The 26973-nt window shown below is 41.3% G+C and overlaps 1 protein-coding gene across 1 annotated transcript in view; it reads left to right on the top strand.

Annotated features, from left to right (window-relative positions):
• BRF1 (BRF1 general transcription factor IIIB subunit) overlaps nucleotides 1-26973 on the top strand; it is a 174075-nt gene that overhangs the window by 26803 nt on the left and 120299 nt on the right. The window contains exon 3 of the mRNA XM_054634806.2: nucleotides 16136-16309. Within this exon, the coding sequence (XP_054490781.2) occupies nucleotides 16136-16309 (174 nt within the window). The remainder of the gene's footprint in view (nucleotides 1-16135; nucleotides 16310-26973) is intronic.

The raw sequence follows: 26973 nt of genomic DNA, 5'->3' as shown, positions 1-26973 counted from the left end.
GCAGGAGCTGTATTTGCTTGGCATTGCTGCTTGGGACACCAAGTATGTAGCTAGAAGATGGCTTTAATCACCAAGATTTAAAGCCTTCATGCTGTTACAACAAAGCTGTCCCAAACAAACACAGTGAAAATTAATTGGAAAGGCCATTGATTGCTTAGGTGTTTAATGTCAGTTCAGAGGATTCCTGCCTTTTCAACCCAAAGAGGCTTCTCTTATGTTTGAACAATAGAAAAATCAAACATGGATCTTTCTTCAAAGAAAGGTCATTAGCACTGAATGACACAAAACAAGTGGCTAATTATATCCAAATGTGTGACTCCCTATGAAGTTACATTATGTGAATGAGCATATAAATGCATTTTTAATAAAATCAATTAGAAATGGGATTTTTAGAAGAAAGCTGTATACTCTTCTTTTATGTGCCCTAATGTCATTCAGTCGATTATTGGTACTTTTGGGTAGTATATTATTAAATGCATAATATTAAGAAAACAGATTAGGATCAAAGTTCCAGTTTCTGGGTTTGTGGAATCACTTAGGATATACAGGAATTACACCCACACCTTCTCCTGTATGGCTGTCATTCCATAGAGAGAAAGTATTGATTGGTGTTTCCATTGTGCCTTAGATATGCTATTTGATTGCTCTTATCAATCAGTAGTCAGGGAAAGCACTCTGTCCATTTTTACAGTAGGAATCATGAATTTGCTACTTTGCTTTGTAGTCCATCCACTTAGGGTGAATTTCTGAGAATGGGTTGCTCTACAGACACTGGTCATTAGGTCTGGTCTGAGGCTTGAGGGTTTTTTGGTAACAGTATAGACCTATGGAACCTGAGGCTGCTTTTTTTGTTTCCCGTCCTTACAAAATTGATGTATAAGACAAAGCCACCTTCAATGTCCTTCCTTCTTAGAAAGCATCACATTATCTTGTCTAAAAGGGGGACATAAATAATGTGGTTTCCAGCCACACTCTCATGGGTTTGCACAGGTGCTGAAGCATGAGTGATCATCCTTAGAAGTCATCCTGGTACTTATTTCCAGAGTTTGGCAGGACCAGTTGATGCATTCCTGCTTCCACTGGGCATGTGTGATATGTGTGCAAGCTCAGATGCACAGAAATAGTTTTACATGGGAAAAGACAATTTGTAAATTAGATCAGGAGATGGATGTCTTTGCTCCTGGCATGTAGTGACAGGACAAGAGGGAATGGCTTTAAGCTGAAGGAGGTTAGGTCTAGATTAGATAATAGGAAGAAATTCTTCCATTTTAGGGTGATGAGACAGTGGCTGATGCTGCTTGGAGATGTTGTGGCTGCCCCCACCCCTGGAAGTGTTCAAGGCCGGGTTGGAGCAACCTGGTCTGGTGTCCCTGCCCATGGGAGAGGGGGTTGGAGCTTGATTATCTTTAAGGTCCCTTGCAGCCCAAACCCTTCTGTGATCCCATGATGTTTCTGTAACCTTGGACAAAGCGTAGAAGTTGTGTGCTGCTGATGAGCTTCACTCAAGGCTTGTGGCTGCACTTCTTGCCAAGGCTTGTCTCACTTCTCTTTCTTGCTCTGGCTGATGCCTGTAGAAAATTGAACTTTGTTTTTTTTCCTTGGGTTGTGTCTCAGCACAAAATCTTCAGAGCACTGGGAGCTGGTGCCAGGGGTGGTGATGGGATGGATGGGGGGGATGTTGGACTTCCCCTTTCAACTATCCCCAGCAGCTTCATCCTCTGCTATTTTACCTGATTTATTAGGAAAGAAAAAAGTAGATTTCTTCTAATCCAAGAAGGATAGGGAAAGTACTCTTACAAAAAAAATAAAATGATGCAAAGTACAGGCCTAGCTGGTCCAGTTGAATCTAGTCTTCAGGCTGAGGTTTTTGTGTGTCCTCTCCTGCTTTTTATTCTGCATTTGCTGTGGAGTGAAGAGGGGAAAACAGACTTTATTTGAAAATGCAGTAAATCACTAATAGCTCTTAATTTATCATTCACTCCTCTCTAATTACCAGCCTCCATTTTAAATGTGAGATGAATCCTCACAATTTGCTAATCCAAATTCATCCTCATTTTCAAAGGTGAGGATGAAGCTGTCCTCCTATTGTCAGCAAATCACCATCTATAAATTAGGAGATTTTAGAGGGGTTGCCTTATTATCCTGAGCCCCATGCAACTTGCCAAATCCAAGCAGGTGTTTTGTTTGCTTGCTCTCTCATTGTGAAAGCTCAGGGAAAACAGCTAGAAGTAAAATTATTGAATGTCAGCAGAAATCTTGTGATTTCACGGCAGTACTAATGTGGGTGACTAGCTTTGCAAATGCACTCCCTTTCCACCTTAAAAATTTCTATATCTAAAGGTTTCTTCTTTTTAGAAGGTAGGAGGTGGGGAAATAATCTGACATATTTAGCTACATGAAGTCTTGTTTTTAAAATTAAATACAAGGAAAATAATTTACAAGGTTGCTTAGTGATACTGTGGGAAAAATGTGTATCTTGAGACTATTCAAAGGCATCTCAAAGTAGATTTAGAAACTATGGTTCCTGACAAGCACTAGGAAAAAAAAATACTGCTTCTGGTGCAAGCTGAATCAGTCCTTGAGTGTGTCAAGAAAGAATACCACTTTTCAAGTGATTTTTGGAACAAATCCAGGGTGCTTGTGAGGTGACGTTTGTTGTCTGAGTGGTCTGTGTTATTCCAGCTGGCCCTATACTAAGAGTTAACTCTTGCTTGCTGCCAGCTTCTTTCTTGAGAGCAAATGGGTATCTGTAGCTTTGGCCAAAATAAAGTTGTTAGACATCCTGTGGATCATAAACATACTTCTGTCTCTTTGTGTTCTCTGTCCATGGTGAGTCCACCATGCATTGATGGCACATGGTCTCCTCAAGGGTAGTTTGCACTCTACTATAGATCTGGGGGAGCTGGGAATAGAAAAAAAAAAAAGTTCATTTTGCAGGATTACAGTGGTGCTCAGATGCTCTTTTTGCCATCAGGTACACAATTTTCCTACTGCATGTGTGGGTAGTTTGTTACCCCCAACATTGCTCTTTGCTTTTTGATCTGACGTGTACGATAAATTTCATTCTGAGATCATTGCAGTGTTTGATTCCAGCTTTAAGAAGAAGAGGAAACTTGATGTTGATCAAGGTCTTTGACATAGAGGGAAAAAAAGCTTTGAGGTTGTTTTGGATTTCTGAGAAACACTGATTTGTCATCCCAGCAAAGTCAAGCTGTGGGATTACAGTGACACTGAATATTGCATACCAAATTCAATATCCTAAGAAAACTTCAGCAGAAGAAAAAGGGGAGCATAAGGGAATGTAAGCAGTCACATGGAAATGAAAATCAAGTTCTTAGAAAAGTACATTTGGAATGAATTGTCTCCCCTGCATTTTGCAGCAGAAGTCAAGGGCTGTCACCTGCCTCCATGGCTCGGCGCAGGGGATCGTGTGTGGTTTTCCATCTCCTCCAGGAGCACTCGTTCCCTGCTAAGCCAAGAAGGATCCTTGTGTCACATATCCATTCCTGATTCAGCCTGTAGAAAGCATAAAAGGGAGATGACATAATAACAGCCACTTGCAAGAAGATGTTGTTAAAGTCTGAGAGCTCTGATTTCAAAATGATAACAGGCACTGTTACTAGAGGGTAAAACCACAGTTGATTTGAGGCCCTCAGAAATGTTTGGTTGTACCAAGTTCAGCTTCCCATGCATAGGGGCACGACTTTCAGTAGGAATTGAGTGCTTAAGATAATAAAAGCTGGGTTAAACAAAGCAGCACCTATGCTTCTTGTAGGACAGTGCTGTAGGATGGCATTTGACCATAGAGAAATGTGAACTTGGGTGTGTCCTGTTGCTTTTGTAGCTGCCAGGGACATGGATACCTGGATGTAAGGTTATCTTGCACAAAGCCAGGCAGAATTTCATCAGCCTGTCTGCTTTTCATAACACTCAAGTAAAATTCAAAAGGTAAGAAGGGCCAGATTATAATTGTTCTGCAGAGGGAGAACATGGTCCTTGAGGCTGATTAATGTAGCAATAGAACTTCTGAGGCCTTCAGTGAGGAACTGCTTGTAGCATAAACAGGTCTGAGGCAGGCAGCTGATTGAAGTGTTTGTTTATTTTTGTGGATCTTGGAATAGGTCAGTAAATAGAATTTACTCTGTGGACTGCATTGAGGCAATATGTTAGGTAGGTACAAGATGATGCTGATGTTAAGCGATTCCTTAGGGCAGCTTCTTTGATTACAGCTCCACAAAGTCAAAGAAAAAGCTCATTTTGGTGTTCACAGCACCTGTCTGATTGAAATGCTGAGGCAGGTTCATTTTATAGTCATCTCACTTAAAAAAAAATATTTCTAAACACGGTCACCAATCAGAAAATGCTGTGAAATTTAGACCTGTCTGTAGTCAGACCCGGGCAATATTAAATTCAGATAGATCATTCTCTCAGCTGGTCTCAGAACTATTTTGGGGGTTTGCTGCAATCAATACTCTTTCTTGTGCTGAGCATCCTGTAGGAGCAGTGGCAGTATCAGGGGAGAAGAATCCATGTCTCCTTTAATGAGATCCGTTAGGATGCTACATAGCAATCATCACATAAATCCACTGATTTCTGTTTAAGTCTTTAGTAGTCAGTATGTTCTCTGGTAGCTATTTTTCACCATACCATATTACCTAGAGGAAAAGGAATTAATAATGCATCTAGTCTTGGATATGTATGTTTAATGGATGATCTCACATCCTATCTTGGAGTCAGGCTGCACAGAAAAAGCCCTTTTGTAATTGATCTTTGAGGTTCAGCACATAAAGAACAGAAAAATGTAATTGTGCTTACCTAAAATTTCCTTTAACTACTAAGGACTGGCACACAGGAGGTAAGTGGATTATCTAAAAGAGCAAAGTATCTGGGGTTTGGTATCTGAGGATTTGGTTATGGAGAAAATTTCTCAGATTTTGTTGCATGAGCAAATGTTGAGATTTTTTGGGTTCTTTTGGTGGCATGAGCTGTTAATACAATATTTAATAAATAATGAATGCCATTTAACACTTAATAAATATTTAATTTAGGAAAACTGGAATGGAATGGTGACTGGAAAAAGAATTTAAGAGGCAGAAACTTGAGTAGGTGGATCTTTGCTGTCCAGGTCAGGCTGTTCTGTGTGACTGACAGCGGCTCTGTGCTGTTCTGGGTCAAACTGAGCAGGCTGAAGGCTGTTGTAGAGTCAGCAGTGGTGGCCACTTGGGGAGGAAAGGGTGGAGGGATTTTTTCCCTTGTTCTGACCACTCAGAATACAGGATGATTCTGTCATGCAAAGCAGCCTCTCTCTGAAGGTTAGTTTTGCAAAAGCCTAAGAACTTCCTTTAACCTAGTAAATCATCTTAGCCCATTTCTCTTATATAGCATCATTCCATATCATGAATTTTTCTTGTGTTTTGCCCTTACTGGATTCATATGTTCCAAGCAGTGGGAGTTTCCACCAGTTCCCTTGGGAAACTATTATGAGGTCCAGTGAGTTTTGTTGTAAGGTCCTGTTAACATAGTGCTTATATTTTCCTTTAATTTCATGTTATTAGCCCTTAAGCATGAACTCATGCTTATATCTATTTATGGCTTAAACTTCCCTCATCTTCCAGAGATCTAGTGATCTTCTGCTTTTCTCTTAATAAATCATGTCTGATAATTAGGTGGAGGTTCTAAGTTCAAACCCTGGGTCTTTAAACATCCACCCCCTATTTCCCAGCCATGCTCTTAATCTTTTATTCTAGGGTGATCAGGGCTCCAGAGGAGAACAAAGTCTGGTGAGAATTTCCTCATCCCAAACAGTTGTTGATGTATGACATCCCATACATAAATTGTAGCCTCTATAAATGGAAGGCATCAAAAACATACAGATAAATATTATTCAGATATGCCAAATACTTTCTAAGACAGCCATGTTGGCTTACTAGAAATATGTAAATGGCATTGTAGTTTAATTCCTTACTGAAACAGTCTGTACATCTTAGTTACACAAATGTTATTGTTTAAAGAAATACAAGGCTGTTCCTGAAATATGTGCATTCTGTCTTTGAACATAAATCTCTTTCCAACTCCAGGCTGAAGTAGGTGCCACAAGAGACTGACTTGATAAATGGCATCACAGATTCACTGCATGGTTTAGCTGAGATGTGTGGCAACCTTCAGTTATGCTTAGTTTAAAAGGGAAGGAAATGCAAAATAGAGGCTGAAGCCCTATCCATAATGTCTTCTGTCATCTCTGGGCAGGACAGAGGTGCAATTACCAGGGGCAGCTGTAGCTTTGATCTAAATAGGCCGTTTGTGGTGCTAGAGGAGAGCAGCCCCTGCACAATCACTCTGCTTGCATGAATGCTGTAGCTGATGGACTCAGCTGCCAGGGACAAGCTAAGGGCAGAATTTAATTCTTCAGCTGCAGCCTGGATAAAGATTGATGCTGTCTTACCTAACTGCCAGGTTTCTTATCCCTTCTGTATAAAGGAATAAGTATTTGACCACTCGTCAGCTTCATATAAAAATACCTTAAATAAGTATTAACCTAATACAGTCTTTCTTGCTTTTGTAACAGCTCTGTGCCTTTCCCTGCTTGATTTCAGTTCTCTCTTTCTGCTTCCATTTTTAGATCATGTTTTATCTCTTATCCCTTTGATATCTTTAATAACTCCCTCTTTTTCTTCACCCCCTCAACTACTTCTCTCTGCATCCTTCTACCTTGATATCTTCTCATTGTATTTCCATGTGTTTTGATGATTTAAGAAATTTGCCAATTAGTTTATATTTATGAAATTTTTACTTAGGAAATGACTGTGTCATCTTCTTTGACTGCCAGCTGGGTAGGGTCTGGATGTGGAGAGAGTGCCCTTTGTTGGATGTGTATGTGAATTACAGGGGAAGAGAAAGGAAAGAAAACCTCAAAGCCCAAAAAGACAAACCCCACAATGGAAATCAGAGCCTGAAAGTAGCTTTGGGCTCTCAGACCTTTTTCAGTCCTGAGGAAGCAGCAGCAACCTTAAGTAGAGGCTGAGAGCAGAGTGGGTATTAGTGTCTGTCTGTATGGTCCTCCTTGCCTGCACAGTTGGATGATGGAGAGTGGAAATAACTTAGCACTGACAGTTGTATTTTGACAGAACAACTGGTGTGCAGAGGAGCAGGGCTGAACTCTAGGAGAGGAGAATTGTTCTGCATGTGTCTGAGGACAAGTAAATTCTCAGACATGTTATAAAAGGTGAGTGTTAAAGGTGGACAAGGAAAGTAGGGAAGATTCACAGGGATATACAGGGGCCTCTTGGCAGGAAAAGGGAAAGGCTGGACTGGCTTTTATAGCAGGGAATATGGATAAAACAGGAAGGTTGGTTTTGTTGGTTTTTTTTAGACAATCTTAGTATGTGTGACCTTATCTAATGGCTGCTGCAGTGCAGCTGGGAAGTGGTAATTGTTCAGCTGTGGTAACTCAATTACTTCTGCTCCTGTCCCTGTCCCTTGGTCTCAGTGGCAGTTCTGGCAGGGGATGCCATCAGCCCCTGCATCCTCCTGCTCCCTGAGACTGCTCTGTGACTCCCGGGGCTCCTGTCGGCTCCGTGGCGTTGGCAGGGCTGAGAAATGGCTCCTGTCAGCTTTCACTCTGCAGGGAAGGCAGCAGAGCTGCCTGTCAGGGAGCAGATAACACTGCACTGATTTATATGCTGCTCACCTCTGCAAAGTTTTCCACTGCAGCAACGGAGCCCTTTGTGTTCACTCTTCGTTTTGGTTTTGTTTTAAAGGTTTTGATAACTTTTGGGATTTTTCTCCTATATTGTGCTGTATTCATGGATTTTTCCAGCTGGGTAGATTGATGACAGTTTTTTGTTAGTTAAATATTTTTTTACGTTGTAAAAGTATGAAATAGGTTCTATCATTCTCAAAATGCTAGAATTGCAGGTTTTTAAAACTTTTGAAAATGATTTTTTTTAAAACTGTCAGATTATGTGATGAGAAAATATTTTTCTTTATTTTTCTTGCAGTGATGTAGAAATGATTTTCGGTGGTTGAAGGTAGTGTTTGGATCAGCAGTAATGCTGTGTGACAGCAGAAATGTTCAATTTCTTGTTGTGACAAGAGTAGCAACTGGTAATTGATAAGTGGAAGGGAAAAGGTTTACATATATACATATATAGAAAAATCTCTAAGAAAAACTGTCCTTTAAAATGTAATAAAAAAAAAAAAAAATCACTGGCCAAACAATACAGAGGAAGATTAAAGCAAGGCCTAACTGGTGGTGCTTTCAGAAGGAAATCTTGCATGTCCAAAAGCTACCACTGTCTGAAAGTTCCTGGTATTTAAATTTTTTCTTTCCAATTCCCTTAATGTGAGACAGGTAAGGGTTATGCTACATTTTTTCTTTCCAATTCCCTTAATGTGAGACAGGTAAGGGTTATGCTACATTAATCATACATGTGCTCACAGTTCTTGCCAGTAGTGCAGCTTTCCAGCTGTTTCAACTTTGAAACAGCTGCAAATCTTCTGTGAGTAAAAAAAGTTCAGTTAGCTAAACTTTTGGATATAAAAAAAGCCCATATTTGCTTTCTTCCAAAATGAATCTGAAATGACCTGAATCATTCTAATAGACAAATAACTAATGAGCTCGATAGCATTTGTTTAAACTGTGGTAATCAGACTTTTGTGCAAGCTGCCTTGCACAGGAGGAGCAGGGAGGGCTGGCAGCAGTAGCAGGGAAGCAGGAGGAAGCGTAGGGATGGTGTGTACTTTTCTCTTTGACCCATTTAGGCTTCAGTCTCACATTTCTTTAAGTTGATCCACGTGTGTGTGGCTGCTGACAGGATTCCTCCTCGCCCCTGCCACATTCTGCCGCCGTTGGGGCTTGCGAGGCTGCTGGTTGAGTTACGTGAGGGAGCTGGTCCAAATGAAAATTCAGCTTTTTGGTTGTTTGGGTTGATTTTCAGCACAGCAAATTCCCTCATCTGTATCAGTGTATGGCCATGTAAATGTCACTTTGGAGGTGGGAACGCTGTCTGCAGGAACAGTTGGGCTTGAGCTTCACTTAAAACAGTTGTGATCCAATTCCTTCAGTGCTGGTGACTCAACAGATAAGGGTTTTGTTGGGGTTTTCTTGCTTTTGTTTTCTTTTAATGTCAGCATTGACTGTGGTTTTCCAACATGACACCATAAATGAAGTTCAGTAAGGACTTTATGAGCAAGCAGTACTTGAGCTGTGCTGAAAAGAATAATTAAGCAGGGTTAAGAAATGAGCAAGCTGCTGTCTTGAGGATGATGGGCAAGATTAGCAATAGGTTAAATGCAGCCCCTGCATCAGCTGAATGGCTTCTAGTCTGTTGTTGAAGCGTGGGTAGCAGTTAGATGGATAATGGGAATGAAATGGCAGTAGGAGAAGTGCCACCTGTGAGGGAAGCAGAATTCCAGGAACTGCATACAGAAAATCAGAGGGAACCACTTGTGATGCCAGATTTTTCAGAGTGGTTAAAACACATTAATTCAAATGGACAGTTGCTGTATATGCAAAGAGGGAGTGGTATCATAGGATCAGGGAGTAGAAAATGTGCTTGAGGAGGAGGGGTGGGAGAAGTTGTGTGGGTGCTTTGCAGGCCTGTTTTGGCATTAATGGAATACAAGGGCCAATTTTGAGGGAATGAATACTTAAAGAAGTACAGGGAAGTGCTGAGAAGAGATGTTAACAGCAAATTTTCTGAGTGAAAGAAAAGTAGCTTAGTATCAAATATTTAAAAAGTGGTTGCAGCAGTGACCACCATCTGAATTTTTAAGACATTAATCTTAAAGGTGCATGGTTGTTCTCCTTAGCTGAATGAGTGAATGAGCCTTTGATGTGCTCTGGAAGGGCTTTACCAGGACAGAAGGGACCTGCACCTGGTAGATGGGGTGCTCTCATGGGAGGCAGAATGGATGAGTTGGATTGTTGTCAGCAGGCAGAGAAATTGAATACAGGTCTCTGCACTCGGCTAGTCTGGGTCTGGTCATACAGAGATAAAGAGGAGGCATCAATCCTTCAGTAAACAGGTCTGGATTAAGTCTTTTTTATTTCACAAGGTTGTTTTTAACACAGGTCAGTTTACTGGTTTGGTTTTCTGTTCATTGCCACAAACAGTTTTGCTGGCACAGTTGGTGAAATATCTCAGGGAAAGGGCCAGGAGCTGTTTCATCCTGCTGAGATAACAGAACAGAGTGTACCCTTGGGCAGCCTGGTGACACGGGCACTGGGATGCACCCATCAGAGCAGGGCCAAGTGTTCCCAGGCTCCAGGTTGCTCATCCTGGGGACTGACACATCCCATAGGGGAACTGGGGAGCTCTTGTGTGGAAGAGCTGGGTTTGGGATGTGGGGTGCACCCCCAAGCAGATGGCAGGATAAGGATTTGGAGCCAGGCAGAGCGTGGGCACAAGGCCAGCGTGGTCATCACTTTCCTCACGGGCAATTAGGTGTTACTGGGAATAACTCTTAGCTAACCTTGATAAAATTAAACTTGTTATTGTGCTGGGTCAGCACTGCTGCAGTGTCCTGCTGTGCTGCTACTTTTACTGCTCACTGGCCTTTTTCCTTACAGGCTGCCAGGGATGAAGCTGTTCCTTGCTCCCAGTATTGCGTGTGTGGCTGGAAATGCTCGGTTGAGCCCTGCAGCCTCACTTCCCTCCCTTTAAATGTGTTCTTGTCTTTGATCACAGGACTCTCCCCTTGATTAGGCTGCTGGGACCAGCCTTCATGAGTGTAGTCCCACTGATCTGCCCCTTTTGTGCCTTTGTTTGTTTGTTTTACTGATTTGTAATACAAATAACATAGAAGCCTGGCATAGAGCAAAGAGCAGGAAATTCATTCAGGCTTTGAGCTGGGAATTGCTGAAATTGAAGGATGTGACAAAGCATGCAGGGATGCTCACACATAAAAACTGCTCTTTTCCCCCTTTTCTTGGAGTTCTTTTGGGCAGCCTTTTCAAAGAAAGAAAAGGGACGACACCCCAAATGCAGAACAAAATCTGCACATAAAATTCAGTTGGTAAAGCAATTCAAATGCTGGAAATGAATATCCAAGTGAAAACCATCCAAAATGTTTCTTTTAATAGAATCTAGTGTTTGTTACCATAACAATCCTTTTTGCAAAAGAAGGATTAGTGCTGTTAACATGACTCTGTTCCCTGCTTCAGGTAGCACTCGTTTTCAGGGCCCCTGGAGCAAATTGCAGAGAGGGGGGAAAATCCATGTGCCTGGATTTTGATGATGCACTTTAGTATCGTAATAACAATTCATTTAGGCTCTGGCTTTGTACTGCCTGTTATTTCCCTAGAAACTTATGATTCATCCTGGCAAATATATGAAATAGCAGTGTCACAGCCTCTGTCAGACTGAAGGGAGGGCTGCAGATGAGCAGGCAGAAGCCAGATAAGCGTAATGTAGAGCTGTAGCTGCTTGACATTACTGACTTTTAAGGGGTCCAAAAAAAGGTATGATTCCTCTTCCATAGGGGAAGAGAACAAGATGTTTCTGTAGTAACAAGATCATAAAAGAAAGAAAATTGCTTGTAAAGAATATGTCTGATTTTCCCTCCTTTTCTACTTAGCTTCTATTATAACTTAAGCTTCAGTTTTGCTTTCAACTGTCTCTTGTGTAAGCATTTAATAGAACCAAGATATTCTGCAAATCTATTTTTTTTTGACAGTGATTTCTGGCCTACGCATTTTGTTTTGTAATAACCACAGTTTCCTGTGTCAAAAGAATGGAAATTATCTGAAATAAAAGGACAGTAGTGTTCTGTGGTCCTATGTGAACTTGTCACTTCAGGTCTGCTGTGCCAGTTCAAAGCATTGAGGTTGGCATGGGATGAGAAGATGATGGTGTTTCTTTCAGCATGCTGGGAGTAGATGGGTAGAAACACTTTTTTTTTTTTTTTTAGTAGGCTTGGAACTAAGAGCTGAAAAGAGCCTTTTGTTTTTTGCTGCAGATTCAGGAGCGTGATAAACTTTACTACTTGGTAGCCTGGGAACTTGATTTTGTGTGTTGATTACAGAAGTGCAAACTTCTCTCTTTCTCTCACTTCTCCCCCTGCCTCCCCCTCCACTCGATGGTATGATGAGCCTTTGAGAAATAAATGGGAATTGCGTGCTCTGTGCATTGCAAAATTTCTGTAGTTTCTAGACTTTTGTTCTTTTGCTCTGTAAAAGGAAATTTATTGCTTTATACTGGTGAGGGACAGGGGGGAATTTTCGAAACCTTGCTGTTGGGCTTGTCCTGCCTTTTTAAAAAGACACTGTTCCCTGCCCTTCTCCCAAAGGTACTTAGATACCAATTTTCTTGCCATCACTAAATTGCAAGGGCAGCATGAAGTGTAAGCTTTGACCTCAAAGGTGCTATTTCTTGTTTAAAAAAAGAATCCCAGCATCTGTCAGAAACCTGTAAGGCCCAAAAGAGACAATGCTTATTGCAAGTTACTAATAAAAGATGCATCTACTACAAGACTTGTTTTACCCCTATATATTTTGTCTTATAATTTGTGCTTCTACATAGCAATTCAGAAAAAAAAATGCAGTAATTAATTCTGGCTGTTCCACGTGATGATATTGCTTTATTGTACTGAGATAGTAGCTGCAGGTTTTTCGAGCAGGGTCACATTGAAACTTTTTTAAAAGCTGTCCTGCAGGATAAAATGGATAAGAGAGTCAGGAAGGTGTTGTTGTGAGTGTTCTATAACCCAGATCATGATAGGGTTTAAAGGTGTATCAGTTCTTTTCCATCCAGTAGAGAATCTCAATTCATTGGAGTTTGTAACACTGTGATGGAATCAGGTGAACACTGAGTGGAGCAGATTGCTACTAAACTGCACTGTGTTGTTGGATATTCCCACTGTTTTGGCTGAGATCCTCAGATGCTCAGGCTTGCTGCATCCCTGCAGCTTACTAGGAGCACCCAGTGAGAGTGGCAGTCACAGCAAAGGTGGGGACAGGAGGGAAACAGCAAATGCAAGGTTCTGAAATGCCACCCAGCTAGCAGGGAGCAGTGGGAGTGGGAGGATGCTCAAGGGCTGAGGGCCATAATGCAGTGCTGTAGGTCTGCTGGAGGGAATTGCTCATCTTCCCAGGCCTGGAGCTTGCAGCTGCTCAGCTGCTCCTCCCTGCACTGACCCTGCTGCTGGGGAGCCGCATCCCAATGCTTAGCAGGGCTTGTGGCTGCCACTGCTCACTTGTGGGGACTTCTCATGTTGAGCACTGGCAGTATGAATGAGTATTTGGACTCTATTCTTGTTTGTAAGCAGTAACTGAAGCATTGGATAGAGAGTTTATTTTCATCAGTTGTTTTCTTAAAGCTCAGTTTCTCTATGTATGAACATCTGCTCTTCAGATACCAACAGATTAATCACTGTATTTATAGTTAAATAAAATATTACAGAGGCACATTTTTCAGCTCTGGAAATGTCAGGTTGGCCAGCTAGGCAGAAAAGGTTGGAAGTCACAAAATGACATACATTTGGTTGTCATCTGACTAGGCTGAGGGCACTCTACAATGGCTTGGTTGTGTACTGCAGTACTGGGTGACAGCCATCTAGCTGGTACCTGCCTTTTCTTGGGCTTTGTTAAATGCATTCTTGAATCTGGAAAGGAACCAGAAGGAGTAAAGGGTATCTTGAAGTTTCCTGTGGAGAAATCTAGAAGCACAGTTGCTAATGCTAACTTTTTCCAGGTATTTTTTTTCCTTAGTCTTACATAAGATACCAGAAAAATAGAATTTTGTTGTCATGTTAAATTCAAGGGGTGGAGGTGGTGATGGGGAAACAACAAAGCTTTTGATCTTTCTTTAGTAAATAGGAGACTGGTTGCAGAATGTAAATGTTTGTCTTAGATGATGCTGTAAGCAGTACATTTCTTTTTCTCTTTTCACAAATAAGGACAATACCAAGTTAGTCATCAAGATACACATAATTTCTAGGATGATTCTTGTCCTGAATTAAGTTGTTCATTTTGGAGATAAGCAGCAGTGTAACAGTTGTCTTGTTTTTCCACAGACTGTATGACTGATATAATACCACAGGGCAGCTTGAGGGAGTCCTAGAACACAGAATTAAAACCTTCTCTGATCTGTAGAAGGCTGAGTAAAGCATTCAGTAGCATTTCCTAAGTAGACAAGTACCTTTCTCTTAGATCTCTTTGGTATTTTTTAAGTAGACAATTACCCCTAAAGTAATTCTACTTTAAAATATTGATGGTGGATGAAGAGTTCAGCTAAAAGAGCATGTATTACTCAAACCAGCATACTGTTTTCTTAGGATGGATTATGATGAATTAATTATATTTTAACATTTGAAATTAGGAAAAGGTTAAATACTCAGAATATTAATGGTAGCTTGGGGATGGGAACAGCTCAGTGCTGAAAATAGCTTATGAAAGAAATTAATTTCAAGTATCTTCCTCTATGTTATTCTTTTTTTCCTCTTTTGGTGTGTTCTTTGTTTTTGAAGGGAAGCTGGTTTGCTGCCACTGCAAAATGAGTTTTTAGTACTCAAGTGCATTTTTTTTCCCCCCCAAATAAGTATAAACTGATTTTTTTCTTAGAGACAGAAGAAGCAGCATACAGACTGTAGAGAGTGACATAAAATTCTGGAAAGGCCAGGTGCTAGTTAGTACCTTAATTTTAGGAAGATGTGGTATTTGTATTCAAGGCTGGTGAGTGCCAGTGCAGGGCCTGCTGATGGCAGTGGAAAAGCTGCTCACCTGCTGGGCTTTGGATTACCCTTGAGGAGCTTATCATTCCCACACCTCCCTTGGAGGGTGATGGCTCCTTCCTCTGCTCTTACTTCACTGTCCAAACATGTCACACCTGGTTGACCCATGTGCCTTAAAGGATATCTTGGTGGTGAGTGCAGCAATTGCCACGTGTGCAGGAAGGAGAAGCTGCTGCTTTGTGGCAGCTCCTGTTTGGCTGGAGTCCCACTGGCCCCAGCTGCCTGGCTGGAGCCACTTCTTGTTAGAACCAGCATCTTTGGCAAAAGGGTGCTCAGAGGTGAAGCTTTTTTGCCATGGTCTTAGGGATGATGGTTAGGGGTTTGTATTAAATTAAGGTGGGTTTGTGCAGGAGCTGGTGGTGTTCTGGGAAGCATTGTGTGGTTGCCATTGCCTCCTGTGAGCAGTGCTGGGCATGGCAGGCACCTTTGTGCCCCTCCACAAGCTGCTCCTGACATCTCTGAAGGGAGCAGATGAGGGTTTCCTGTAAATATATGTGCTGGAAACATCTGCCCGGCACATTGAATTAAAGGATTTTTCTTGATGTGCTGTCTGACCCCGTATGCTGAGGAACTTGAGTGCTCTGTTTTCCTCATGACTTCCCCCATCTTTTTCTTAAGCTGTCTTTTCAGCACATCCTTCTGAAGCTGGGGCTGTGGGGACGGGCTGGACCTGGCTTCCCGCATCTGTCCCAGCAGCTGGACCACTTCCTGCCATGAATCATCCCAAACACACTTTTTTTCTTTTTATTGTTTTATTTAAGGGTGAAGGCACATTTGTTTCCTGAAGCCACAGGCTAATCTAAGGAGTCTGGCAGACAAGCCTCAAATGAAGGCTGGGGTGCGAACGTGTTTGGAGGAAGGAAGTGCCTCCCTTCACTGGGATCATGGGCAAGGCAGGAGCAGAGCTCTGTCCTTGTGGACTTCATTTGTGGTCAGAGGAACAGCAAACTCCATCCCTTCTTGGAGAGCTGCAGCAAAAACGTCAGTGTCAAACACATCATGACCTCTGGTTTTTGGCTGCAGCTGATCAAGTGCTAATTGGCAAGTGATTCTAAGGGAGAGGGGCATAATCTTTTGTCTGAGAAGTCTTGGCTATGGCTTGGATCCTCTGTGGGACTGATGTTTGTGGCTTAGTTTTCCAGAGTTCATTGATTGCATGTGTTTCAGTTTTAGCAGTCCAAAACAAAACAAGGCTTTTTTTTTTTTTTTTTTTTTGTTCTGAGGAGTTCAGGCTGAATAGTTCCTGAAACTTGAGAGGTCACTGTATTTCACAAACAGATGAAATCCAAAATCTGCCTCCTTAATTTTGTCTTAAAAAAATCACCCCAACACTAAAAGACCCCAGCCTAAAACCACATTAACAGCATAGTTGTTAAGCTGTTGTTTTCCTTGTTAATTTTCCTAGGGAAGCGTCAGATTCACCACTTGGGAAACCAGCTCCAACTCAACCAGCATTGTCTGGATACTGCCTTTAATTTTTTCAAGATGGCTGTGAGCAAACATCTGACACGGGGCAGAAAGAGGACCCACGTCATCGCTGCCTGCCTCTACCTGGTGTGCAGGACAGAGGGAACTCCTCGTATCCTTTCACAGTTAGAAAATACCAATAAACAGAAGACTCTCTTTTAGCAAGTCAACTATCCCAGTCAGACCTTATTTCAAAATGTGAAAAGGTAAGTGTTCAAGAGCTGGCTTGGTCATGGCTGGGTTTATACATGGAAGTGAATGGGAGTGTTTCCCATGGTTCAAGTAAATTTGTTCCCTGTCTAAATGTACAGTACTTAGTATTTAATGCTATAAATGTCACTCTGCCTCTCATCACTAACTCTGAATTTCTCCTTTTGCAACATTTGCTTCAAGTATAAAATTGCACTTCCCCTGTGCATTGCTAGGGTTTATTATTTGTGGAGTATTTATATTTTTTGTTTATTTTTTTTTCTCTTTTAAAGTAAATGACAGTTATCCCCAAACCTTCTGCAGTGTCAGCATCAAAGAACAGATTAGAATTCCAGTGGGTTTTTGATCAACATATTTGGATTTCCTTCTTCTGATACTTGCAGGAAGGACAGTATCACTCCTCTTTTAGTTCTTGAAAAAAAAAAGTTTCATAAATTCTGAAATTTGCTCAAAAATCATACAGGAAATCAGTGGCTGGAGGTGCACACAGGACAGATTTCCAAGTGAGTATTTCCTGCTTTACCATCCCTATTTTTGTCTTAGGGAACTTAACTAAAATCCACATAAGCTTTAAATACTCATGACCATCCAAATTAATTTTTGTTATATATTTTAATTTCTTCTATGTTGTGTTTTAGTTGCTGGAATTCAGAGTTTAGTATCAAACAATTACTTCTGTTGCTCTGGCTCTGAGCAACCTGGTCTAGTGAAAGGTGTCCCTGCCTATGCAGGGGTATTGGGACTGGATGTATTTTAAGGCCCCTTCCAAGCCCCAAACCATTCTATCATTTTATCATTCTACAATTCTGTCTTTAGTTTTTTTCTACTTTAAAATAGTATGTTCACATCTTCAGTATTCTGATTTGATGCTTTTTCTAGATTGCTGCTCTCGTTCTATATTTTTGCACTTGAACAGTTTAGCTTTCCTTTTAAGACTGAGATTTTTTTTTTTGTCATTTCAGAAAATATATTCAGTATTCTAAAAGTAGTAATTTCTGATCTTGTAGTAGTGTTGTGGTAATTGTATTTGCATGTTTAAAAAAACACGGTTTTGCAGGAATAATGGAATTAAAAGGCAGGCTTGCCTAGTACATTGTTTTTTTCCTACTGTAAAGTCTCCATGTGAACTTTGAACATTAGCACTCTTCATTGCCATAAAGATAGTGTTGATTTTAAGGTGTTACCAGTATTTTGATAATGTATCTTCCGGGTAACTGCCTGCAAGAGGGTGGGATTAGATTAGCTATTAAAAAATTCTGAACAGTGAGGAAACTGAGGGCTTGGCACAGGTGCCCAGAGCAGCTGTGGCTGCCCCTTTCCTGGGAGTGTTCAAGGCCAGGCTGCATGGGGCTTAAACAACCTGGAAGGTGTCCCTGCCCACAGCAGGGATGTTGAAAATAAATTATCTCTAAGATCCCTTTTATGATTCTGTGTTATATTTATGCTCACGTCATGTTAAAAGTAATTTTTTTACAGTTGTTATTTGATACTTCTGAATGATAGCCCAGCTGTAATTTCCAAATCCATTTTTCCTCACTGATAGGGATAAAAGGCATTGAAGAAATGTGGGCTGTAAGAGCCAGGTAGGTGCACTGCAATGTACAGCCATCTCTGCAGCAAGTGCAGCTAACAGAGCAAACAAATAAAGCAAAAATAATTTACTTGTTTTTTAACCTTCTTTCAAGTATTTCAGCATGTATCTCACTTATGTGCAAGATGTACTGATCTGGTTGACACTTAATAAATCCCTAAATGAATTTCCCAGCTTTCTTTGTTAAATGGAGATAATGTCCTGTGTGATACTTCACATAAAATACTAGGAGTAAAGTATGACTAAAACTGCAAAGATGAGTTCTGTCTTTCTACATCAATAATATCCACCCTCATTTGCACAGTTACTGTGCTGCCTGGGAATGAAAAGATTGTTGTGCATGTCCATAAAGCTCAATTTTTTTAGTGGTTTTCTTTGGTTTAGTGTTTTTTTTTTTTTGGTTGTTTTTTTGGTTTTTTTTAATCTATTTGATAAACCTCATTTTGTAGTTGATATTAAGAGTTTAACCTTTGTCACTTTGGGAGAGGGAGTTCATTCAGCTTCTACCTGTGTTCTGCCATGGCTTTGTTTGTGTGTTTTGTTTTGTATTACTATTTAAAATCCAGTGTAGTTTAAAAAACATAGCCCAAATAAATTATGGATTCCCAACAGTGAAATACAAGTTCCTTTTCTGGTATCTTCTCCTTTCAGAAGAAGCTTAAAAACCTGAGGGCCACGGGTGCAAATTGCTGACCTTTGAAATTCAAATATGTTCAAGGGCTCCGTAGATTAATTATGATGATCATTATCAGCATGTTATAATTGTTCCCAGCTTAAATCTGGCACTACAGACCTGGGCCACAGGAGGCAGGGCTGTGCCCAGGGCCTTTGGAGCAGAGGGGCCAAGAGCAGGTGTAGAGAGGATGGCCAAGGGACAAAGTGCTTTGACAAGAATTAAAATCCATATTCAGGATAATAAACTTGCCATTGATTTTGTTCCTCTGGAGAAGGTGATAAGGAGGGCTTGGAAAGAGGAGCAGTACACTGAATAATTCTGTACAAAGGAGAATTGCAGTATTTTTAGCACTTCAACATTTAAATACAATACTGCTCAGCCATGTTCCTGAGTTTAAAGTGTTCATTGTCATTGTGTTCATTCTAGAATTCTAACAAAAAAATGTGGGAGAAATTTAGAAAAGGAAGTTAAAAACTGAAGATTGGTGAAATATTTTAGAGGAAAGAGGTGACGTGGAAGAAGTAGTGAAGGCAGCAGCATCCTCAGAACTGAGGGACAGCTCACTAATTTTGGGTGGCCCAAATGAGTTATCCAAGTGACCTGGGAGTTGTGGAGGCAAGAGATGTTACCTGGGAACAGAACAGTGTTAGCAGTAGAAGACACCATGTTTCTGAAAAAGTTGTGTGGTGAAAGGAACAAAAATGTCTAGGGAGGTACAGGGGATGTAGTAGGGACTGAAGTGACAAAAAATGTTCTGTTCTTGTGGCACAACCAAAGGAGTGGGAAGCATTTGGAGAGGGAAAAGAGAATGTAATTGTGTCTGCAAGTTCACTTTGAGGGAGTGGAATGTATTTATCTGACATGATTATCTGCTTAGTCTTCTTTTTTTGTCATAATGTACATATTGCCAGCCAGCCTCTGTGAAAATGTGAAGAATACTTTGGCCCAAGTCTGCTAGTGCAGTCTGAATGATGCCTGAATAAACCTCAGCCTGAAATAGGAAAACATTATGTTCTCCTTGGTTCTTATGTGTTATTTAATTAATGCAAAAATGCAAAATATTCTGGTAACTCAAATTTTTTTGATCTGAAAAAATAGTTCCACAACTTAAGGAGAAAATAAAAATTTATTAATCTGAAGAGCAGCTTTTATTTGTAATCCTTTGGAAAGTTTTGTATGTATTATTTGAGATGTGAATAGATTTTGCATCAGTTTATGGTTTTTATCAGGATATGTGACACAAACCCTCCCAGTGCAGCCACTTTGGCATAGCTTTTCATTTGCCTTCCTTTATTGCTTGTATGTGTTAATGTTTTCCAGGGAAAACAGCTTGCTAACTATTAGCTGGATCTAGGAGGTGTTTCATCCTTCTGATGAGTTGCCTATAAAAACTTCAGTTTATTATTCTCTTTATAAAATGTGTCAATGTGGTTTTATTATCAGTGTCAGAAGAGAAGATATAATGCAAAAATTCCATCTGAAGGAGACAGTGGTTTTTAAACCCTCAGGTGTGATGGAACCTGTTGTCCCTCTGCCAGGGACCGAGTGATGCTGAGCCTTTCCAGTGATGTCTGACTTTGTCTGGCACTGCCAGCGCTCTGGGCAGTTCAGACTCTGCCTTTTAATTGTTTCTTGGAATAGCAACAGCCCAGAGTTGTTTCTCTCTCATGTTTTGAGCAGCTTTCCCACCCCTGCACATGTCAGAATGGAAACAAAGGGCGCTGTAGCTGATGTCGCCGTTCCCGAGAGAGGGGATTTGGGAAGAGGCAGGCAGGGTGTCTGAGTGACTTATGGGCTCAGCTGTCACCTGTGCCTGCCCCAGGCTCACTCAGGAACAATGGCAGCCTGGCCAGGATTTTCCAGGTGGGATATCAGTTTGTTTTAATCAGGGAACATTTCATTCTGTTTGTGATCCTGTTACTGTACACAGCAGTTAGAAAAACTGTACAACTGTCCACTCCTTTGTGTAATGTTTTCCAGTGCTACCACCTGGGGTCTTTTATAGCAACATTTTACATGGTAAATGTCTTTTATCCCACACACACATGCACCTTTTTTATACTATTTATTTATTCTTTTCCTTTGAAGCTCTCTGAAAAATGCACCTTTAGTTGTTAACCAAATCCTGTCTTGTCAGAGCCTAGTAAATAAAACCTTTTCCACATGAGAAGAGTCCCTGCAAATTTCCCTCACTAGCTATCTTGTGTAAATATCCCTCTGAATGCCTCTGAAGGTAAATTCAGGGCAGCTTTTTCTCCCTCCAGTAAAGCTGATCAGTCTCGATGATGTGGGCTCTGGGCTGGGCAGCCTCTGAGACTGAGGTTGAATTATTCAGGGGGTTTTTGGTAGCTTTTTTTTGTCAGAGAACAGAGGTGGGATCCTCCCAGGGTCAGACCAAGGCAACCAAGTGAGGCCTCTCTCCTGAGTTGTTTGCAAAAGAACATTTCTGAGAAATGTAGAAGAAAAATGACCTCTTCAGTTTGGGTGTGGGGAGCAGAAGGCTGTCAGGAGAACCTTTGGTGCCTACAAGTCTTTGAGATGTAAACTTGAGCTGGGTGGGAAAGCACAAGGAGCTTTTCCTCCCTGGCTTCCTCTGCCCTGTGAACCTCCCTTTTGTTTGAGGGAAGATCACGAAGGCATTGCTGGATCCCAGCAGGTTTGGGAAAAAGCTGGGCAGCTGAATGGGGCAGCACTTTGTTATTTCCTCTCTGTCTGCAATACTTGTACTTTATTGCCAAGCTATTTGAAAGTCTCCTGCTTTAATGTGTTTATTTTCATGTCACAGAAAGGGAAGTTGGGAGTATTTATCTTCATTTCCAGGTGCAGAACTGAGGCTAAGTGACACATTCAGAGTTACCCAGAAAATCTGTGCTGGAATGAGGAACTGGCCTCTTTAATCCTTGCTTAGGCAGCAGCTCCTGGGCTTTTCTGCCATGTTGGTCTTTGCAAGAGGAGTTCAGCTAATTCTCTGCAAGCATTAGCTGCTCTGTCAGCTCCATGTGGTCTTGGGGAGCTTTGTACAGCCTCACCATGAGAACCTTTGATGGATACAAATCTTTGTTTCTCTACTAACACTTCAAGGTCTGTCTTTGCAAGGAAAAGGGCAAGACTTCCTTTTTTATTAGAAATGAAAAATTATATCTTCAGCAATCTTTTGACCTCTACTAAAACTTCCTGGAGCCAGCAGGCCCTAGTGTTCCTGATTAAAAAGTCAACTTTTGAAATTAGGCTTTAATCACAAAAATTTTAAAGCTGTGGTTAGGGAGGTTAATAAAAGCAGTTTCTATTTCTTTCTGTTTAAGGACTTTCTTTTTAGTAACTGACCTTTTACTTTTTTTTCTTAACTGGTGTTGCGTTGAAAATGTGTTTTGTTCAAGTGTGGCGTGTGACAAGGACATGTGAGAATAAAAATGGATTTTAAATTGCACAGTTAAAATACATATAATATTTACTGAGGCAAATGACTTCATTTCACTGTGTGGAAAGAGATGCCAAGATCTTCATAGTAAGTTGAATAGAATATTTTCATTTGGAACTGACCTACAATGATTATCCAGTCCAACTGCTTGACCAATTCAGGGATGACCAAAAGTTACACCATGTTGTTAAGGGCATTTTACAAATGCTTCTTAAGCACTGACAGCCTGAGGGCTTTGACCACCTCTCTAGGAACCCTGTTCCAGTGTTTGACCACATTCTTGGTGAAGAAATGTTTCCTAATGAAGCATTTGCTTGAACTTGAAGGCTTGCAAAACCCTTGTTCACTTAATTTCAAAATGAAGTCTTAAAATTGCTGTGTTTTTGAGCAGATGGATTTTAGCTGGAAGAGCTTCATCTATTAAGAAAAAATTGCTGCCTTAAATAGGGAGTGGCTGTTGTTGCCCCATGTCATTTGCATAGATTTCCAAAGAGTTAGGTGTTTGGTAATGCTTGGCTTTTGAGATCATTCCTATTTAGTACCACACAAGAAAATGTTGGAGATGTAGGGAAGAGGGCAGCCAGGGACAGCAATAGAAATTTAATTTCTGCACCTTAATTTCTCCCCATCACCCTCTCCTCCAGCCAGGGCTGGATCTGTTGAATTTCAACAGCAGGGCTCATGACCTGAAGCCTGCATATCCAGTCTGCTTTTCCATGGAATAAAGGAGAATCATATCATCTTTCACTTGCAGTGCTGTCTCACACATTTTTTTCCCTATAAAGAAGGATGTATACAGTGAGTGTGGTGCTGAGAAAATCACGTGTTTTGTGTTTCCAGTTGCTGGGAAAGTAAAATTTTCCTTTCCATGTGCTCATTGACATTGTGTATTCCACTGTGTGGCTGTGTCCTCTTCCCTGCTGCATCCCCTTACTGCCAGGGCTGCTCATGGGTGGGCAGCAGTGGGGCAGAAGGAGCCTCTCAGATATCTCACCTGGCCTCCAGCTGTGTTGCAGAAGAGCTTGTGTTTCCTCTGGACGTCTTTGTAGCATCTGAAGTGGTGCTGGGTACTTGAACTGCTCCACTTGTGTCTGATGCTTTGCAGTGTTTTTAATTTTAAAGAGAATTCCTTCTTGAGGAGATGTTAACCTGAAGCCTTTCAAACTGGTTGTGTGGGTCTGCACCCTGGGGGACAGGGCTGGGGACATGATTAGTGGCCCTCAGGTTCTCCTCTCATCCCTTGGAGGGGAAAGCCATAAACCTGAGTCAGATGTGGCAGGAGAACAGTGAGTGTGATTGCTGACTGGAATTATCCTGCAGGGTGCCCTGCTCGGGAATCATTGCAGCTTTCTGCTGGGAGCCTGCAATTTTAATGTGGAGATTCTGTACTTGGGTGATTTCCTTTGTTCCTTTGAGATGCTGAAAATATAAAAGGGGAAGGGAACTTTACATTGTGGTTTGTGTCAACTCAACATCTGACTGTTTAAATCCTTGTGCTAAATGCCCATCACGGATGCTGCAGGGAGGGAGGGGAAAAGCTGCTGTAAGTGCAGTAGTGATAATTGACCCACTTAAGAGAGCTGCTCTAATTTTGCATGTTACAGCATCCTGGAAATTCAGATAAGAATGTTGATCTCTCCAGCTAATAGGATTTCTAAATATATCATCCAAGAGAAGCAGGAGGACTGCAATTTTGCACGCATATGTGTGTGCTCAGGCTAGTGTTTTGTTTAAGAACTGCACACTCTGAAAATTTGCTTTTCTGTTCACTTGTTACTAACTCTGGATAAAATAGAGCTTGACCTTTGGTCCTGCCAAGGGGAGACCTGATCATGCCCCATTAAATTCACTGATGAAATTCTCACCAGCTTTTGTGTAGAGGGGTGACCAACTTTTTTCCTTTCAGGATGTTGGTACACAGCAGGTGGCTCAAATTGTCAGCTTTTCCATAATGCAGCATTAAACAAACCATCTGCAGAGATGGAGAGGGGGACAGGGTCACAAGATGGCCTATCAAGATTACAGGTTTTGGCTGGTGTTGATAGCTTTGTTTTCCTCATTTAAGGGAAATTTTAAACAGTAGAGGTCAAAATAATACTCTTTTGAAAACCGAATGCAGAAATACTTTATTGCTTTGCAGAGCAGAGTGTTTCAAGTCTCTCTCTGGGCAGTTTTTTCTTAAAGCACAGCACTGGAGTGGCCTCACATCCAGTCCTGGGTGCAGTTTTGGGCACCACAATATAAAAAAGACCTGAAGTTGTTAGTGTCCAAAGGTGAGCAGCTGTGAGGGGAGGCCACACAAGGGGCAGCTCAGGTCTCGGGGCTTGTTCAGCCTGGAAAAGAGGAGGCTGAGGGGAGATCTCATTGCAGCCTAAAACCTCCTCATGGAGGAAGAGGAGGGGCAGGAACTGATGTCTTTTCTGTGGTGACAGTGACAGGAGCCAAGGGAGTGGCCTGAAGCTGTGGCAGGGGAGGTTTAGGTTGGATATCAGGATCTTCACCCAGAGTCACTGGGCACTGGAGCAGCAGAAGTGATCACAGCACAAAGCCTGACAGAGCTCAAGGAACACTTGGGCAATGCTCTTGCACGTATGGTGTGATTGTTGAGGGTTCTGTGCAGGCTCAGGAGGTGGACTTGGATGATTCTTGTGGGTCCTATTGAACTCAGGCTGTTCTATGACTGCTGAAAACCTTGGGGTTTACAGTCGGTGGAGCTGCTGCACCTACATTGTTTTAATTCTGGAGGTCCTTTGCCCTTGCCCATCATACCTTCCTGTGTTGGGACAAACAAGAATCACTGTTGCCTTTTGAAATGAAGGGAAGGGTTCTGGAGTAGATTCACTGCAGCCTTTGTGACTGTGGGCTTGAATTACATGATGGGTGGGTAGGAGAAGTGTTTGGCAACCCTGTGCTCCATCACCACGTCAGGCCTTGTGTAACTCATAAATACTTACAGCAGAAACATCTGAGCCAGATTTTTAATGTGTGCAATACTGGCCTGTTATTGCATGCATAAAAATAATAATTAATGAAATGAATTGCATGATCTGTCCTCTTAGTAATTAGCTTCCAGTTTGGAGTGTCTGAAGTGATGAGACATTCTCATGGTTAAGGTGAAACAAGGAGAGAAGCAGAAGCAGGGAGTGGGAGAGAGGCAAACACATCAGTAACTCTGGGGTAGAAATAGAGGGGACAGCCCTCACTGGCAGCACTGAGGGGGTGAAGCTGAAAGGGGGTGGCAAGGGCAGGGGGGATAACACAGGAACAATGCCAGGATGAGTTCTGGGTGATGGATGAGGGGAGGGAAGTGAGATGGCAGGGAGGCCTCCTTCCAGGGAAATAAATACAAAGGAGGGATGATAAGGAAGGGATCACACCTCTGATGTCTTTGACCTTCAGCGATCCTTGCATGCTTGGGAAAATAAATATTTAACAATCTTCTTAAAGCTTGTTTAAAAGGGGAAATAATTAAGTTGGCTCTCTGCTTAATACGGTTTATCTCTGCATCTGAATTTTGGGGCTTATGTCAGCAAAACCAGAATTATAACTGGGTGGTGTTTTGACCTGATGGGAGCTAATATATTGCTAACACCAGCTGAATAAAAACAGTGGGGTCCAGGCAGTCATTGTGCAGCACATTCTTGCTTTTGTCAGAGGATATGCTGGATGTGGTGTGGAATGAGGAGGAGACTCTTCCTCTTCCTTCCCTGCATGGCCACGCTCCTCTTAAGGGAAAAAAAAGAAAAAAAGAAGCATTACCTGATGCTTTGTTTAAATAAATCTTGATAGCAAACATGATCAATTATGGTTGATGTTTTTGATTCGGTCATTGAAAAATATTCCTGGTTGTAGCCATCACTAATATTTTATGCATTTTAATACTTTAAAAGTCAATTAGAGAATTAAATGCTTTCTTTCATTAAAATATGAGATTGTGTATTTGAATTTTAATGCAGTAAGAATGCTGCCTCAGAACACAAATTCATTTTATTAGATTAATTAAGATCAGTTATGCAAAATAGGGTGAACAAAAGCCAGTGTGTTGAGACCTATAAGCCCTTCTGTGCTTGCTATCTGCAAATATTTTAGCTTGAGGTTTTCTCAAATTGTGTCCACTTTCATCCTATTCTTAAGTCTTATGCAGCTTTTTCTGTCTTGGCAGTTTTTGATGTCTTAAGAACAAAGTGAAGGTATATCAGAGAAACAATATTACCTGTCAAATTTGTTTTGTAAAAACAGGATTCATTCTCACACCTGACCCGGCCTTATATCTTGAAAGTGGTCTTGATAATGATTTCTCACATCCTGGTAAAGTATAAGCCTTTTAAAAATGGGTAAAGGTCCTTCTCAAGAGCTGCCTTCTTTCCTTCAGATGTTTGTCACTAGGATTTTGTTTGCATGATATAATTTTCTTAAACCTCACGCTGGAATTGCTTGTCAATGAAGCATTTTCAGCATTTTGTAACTCATGCCAAGTGCAATGGGGAGCTGAGCCTTTTCTAACCTTCCCCTGTTCCTCTGCCTTTACGGCGAGTCCGCGTCCTTCCTCGAAGGCAAAGAAAATGTCTTTTCAGTTCAACTGCCAGACTGGCTCAGTATTGTTGTGAGTATGAATGATGTAATACTCCATCACATGGTGGTATGTCTGCTATTTTCCCCTCTTTGAGAGAGAGAATAATCTTTCCATCTCATCCAGTTTCAAGAGTCTGGGAAAATAGCAGCCTTAAATGAGGCCCAAAAGAACCAAAATCTTGATTTCTTCCAGAGCTTTTCTTTTGAAGCCAGATGTTCCCCATATCTTCTTTATTTTGACTTGCTAATTGGAAATAAGATGTTAAAGATAACGTGTGCTCTGAAGCTTGTGTATTGTGTATTTTATTT

Source organism: Agelaius phoeniceus, chromosome 6 (assembly GCF_051311805.1).
Source record: "Agelaius phoeniceus isolate bAgePho1 chromosome 6, bAgePho1.hap1, whole genome shotgun sequence".
NCBI lineage: Eukaryota > Metazoa > Chordata > Aves > Passeriformes > Icteridae > Agelaius > Agelaius phoeniceus.
This window is presented reverse-complemented; position numbering and strand designations above follow the sequence as displayed.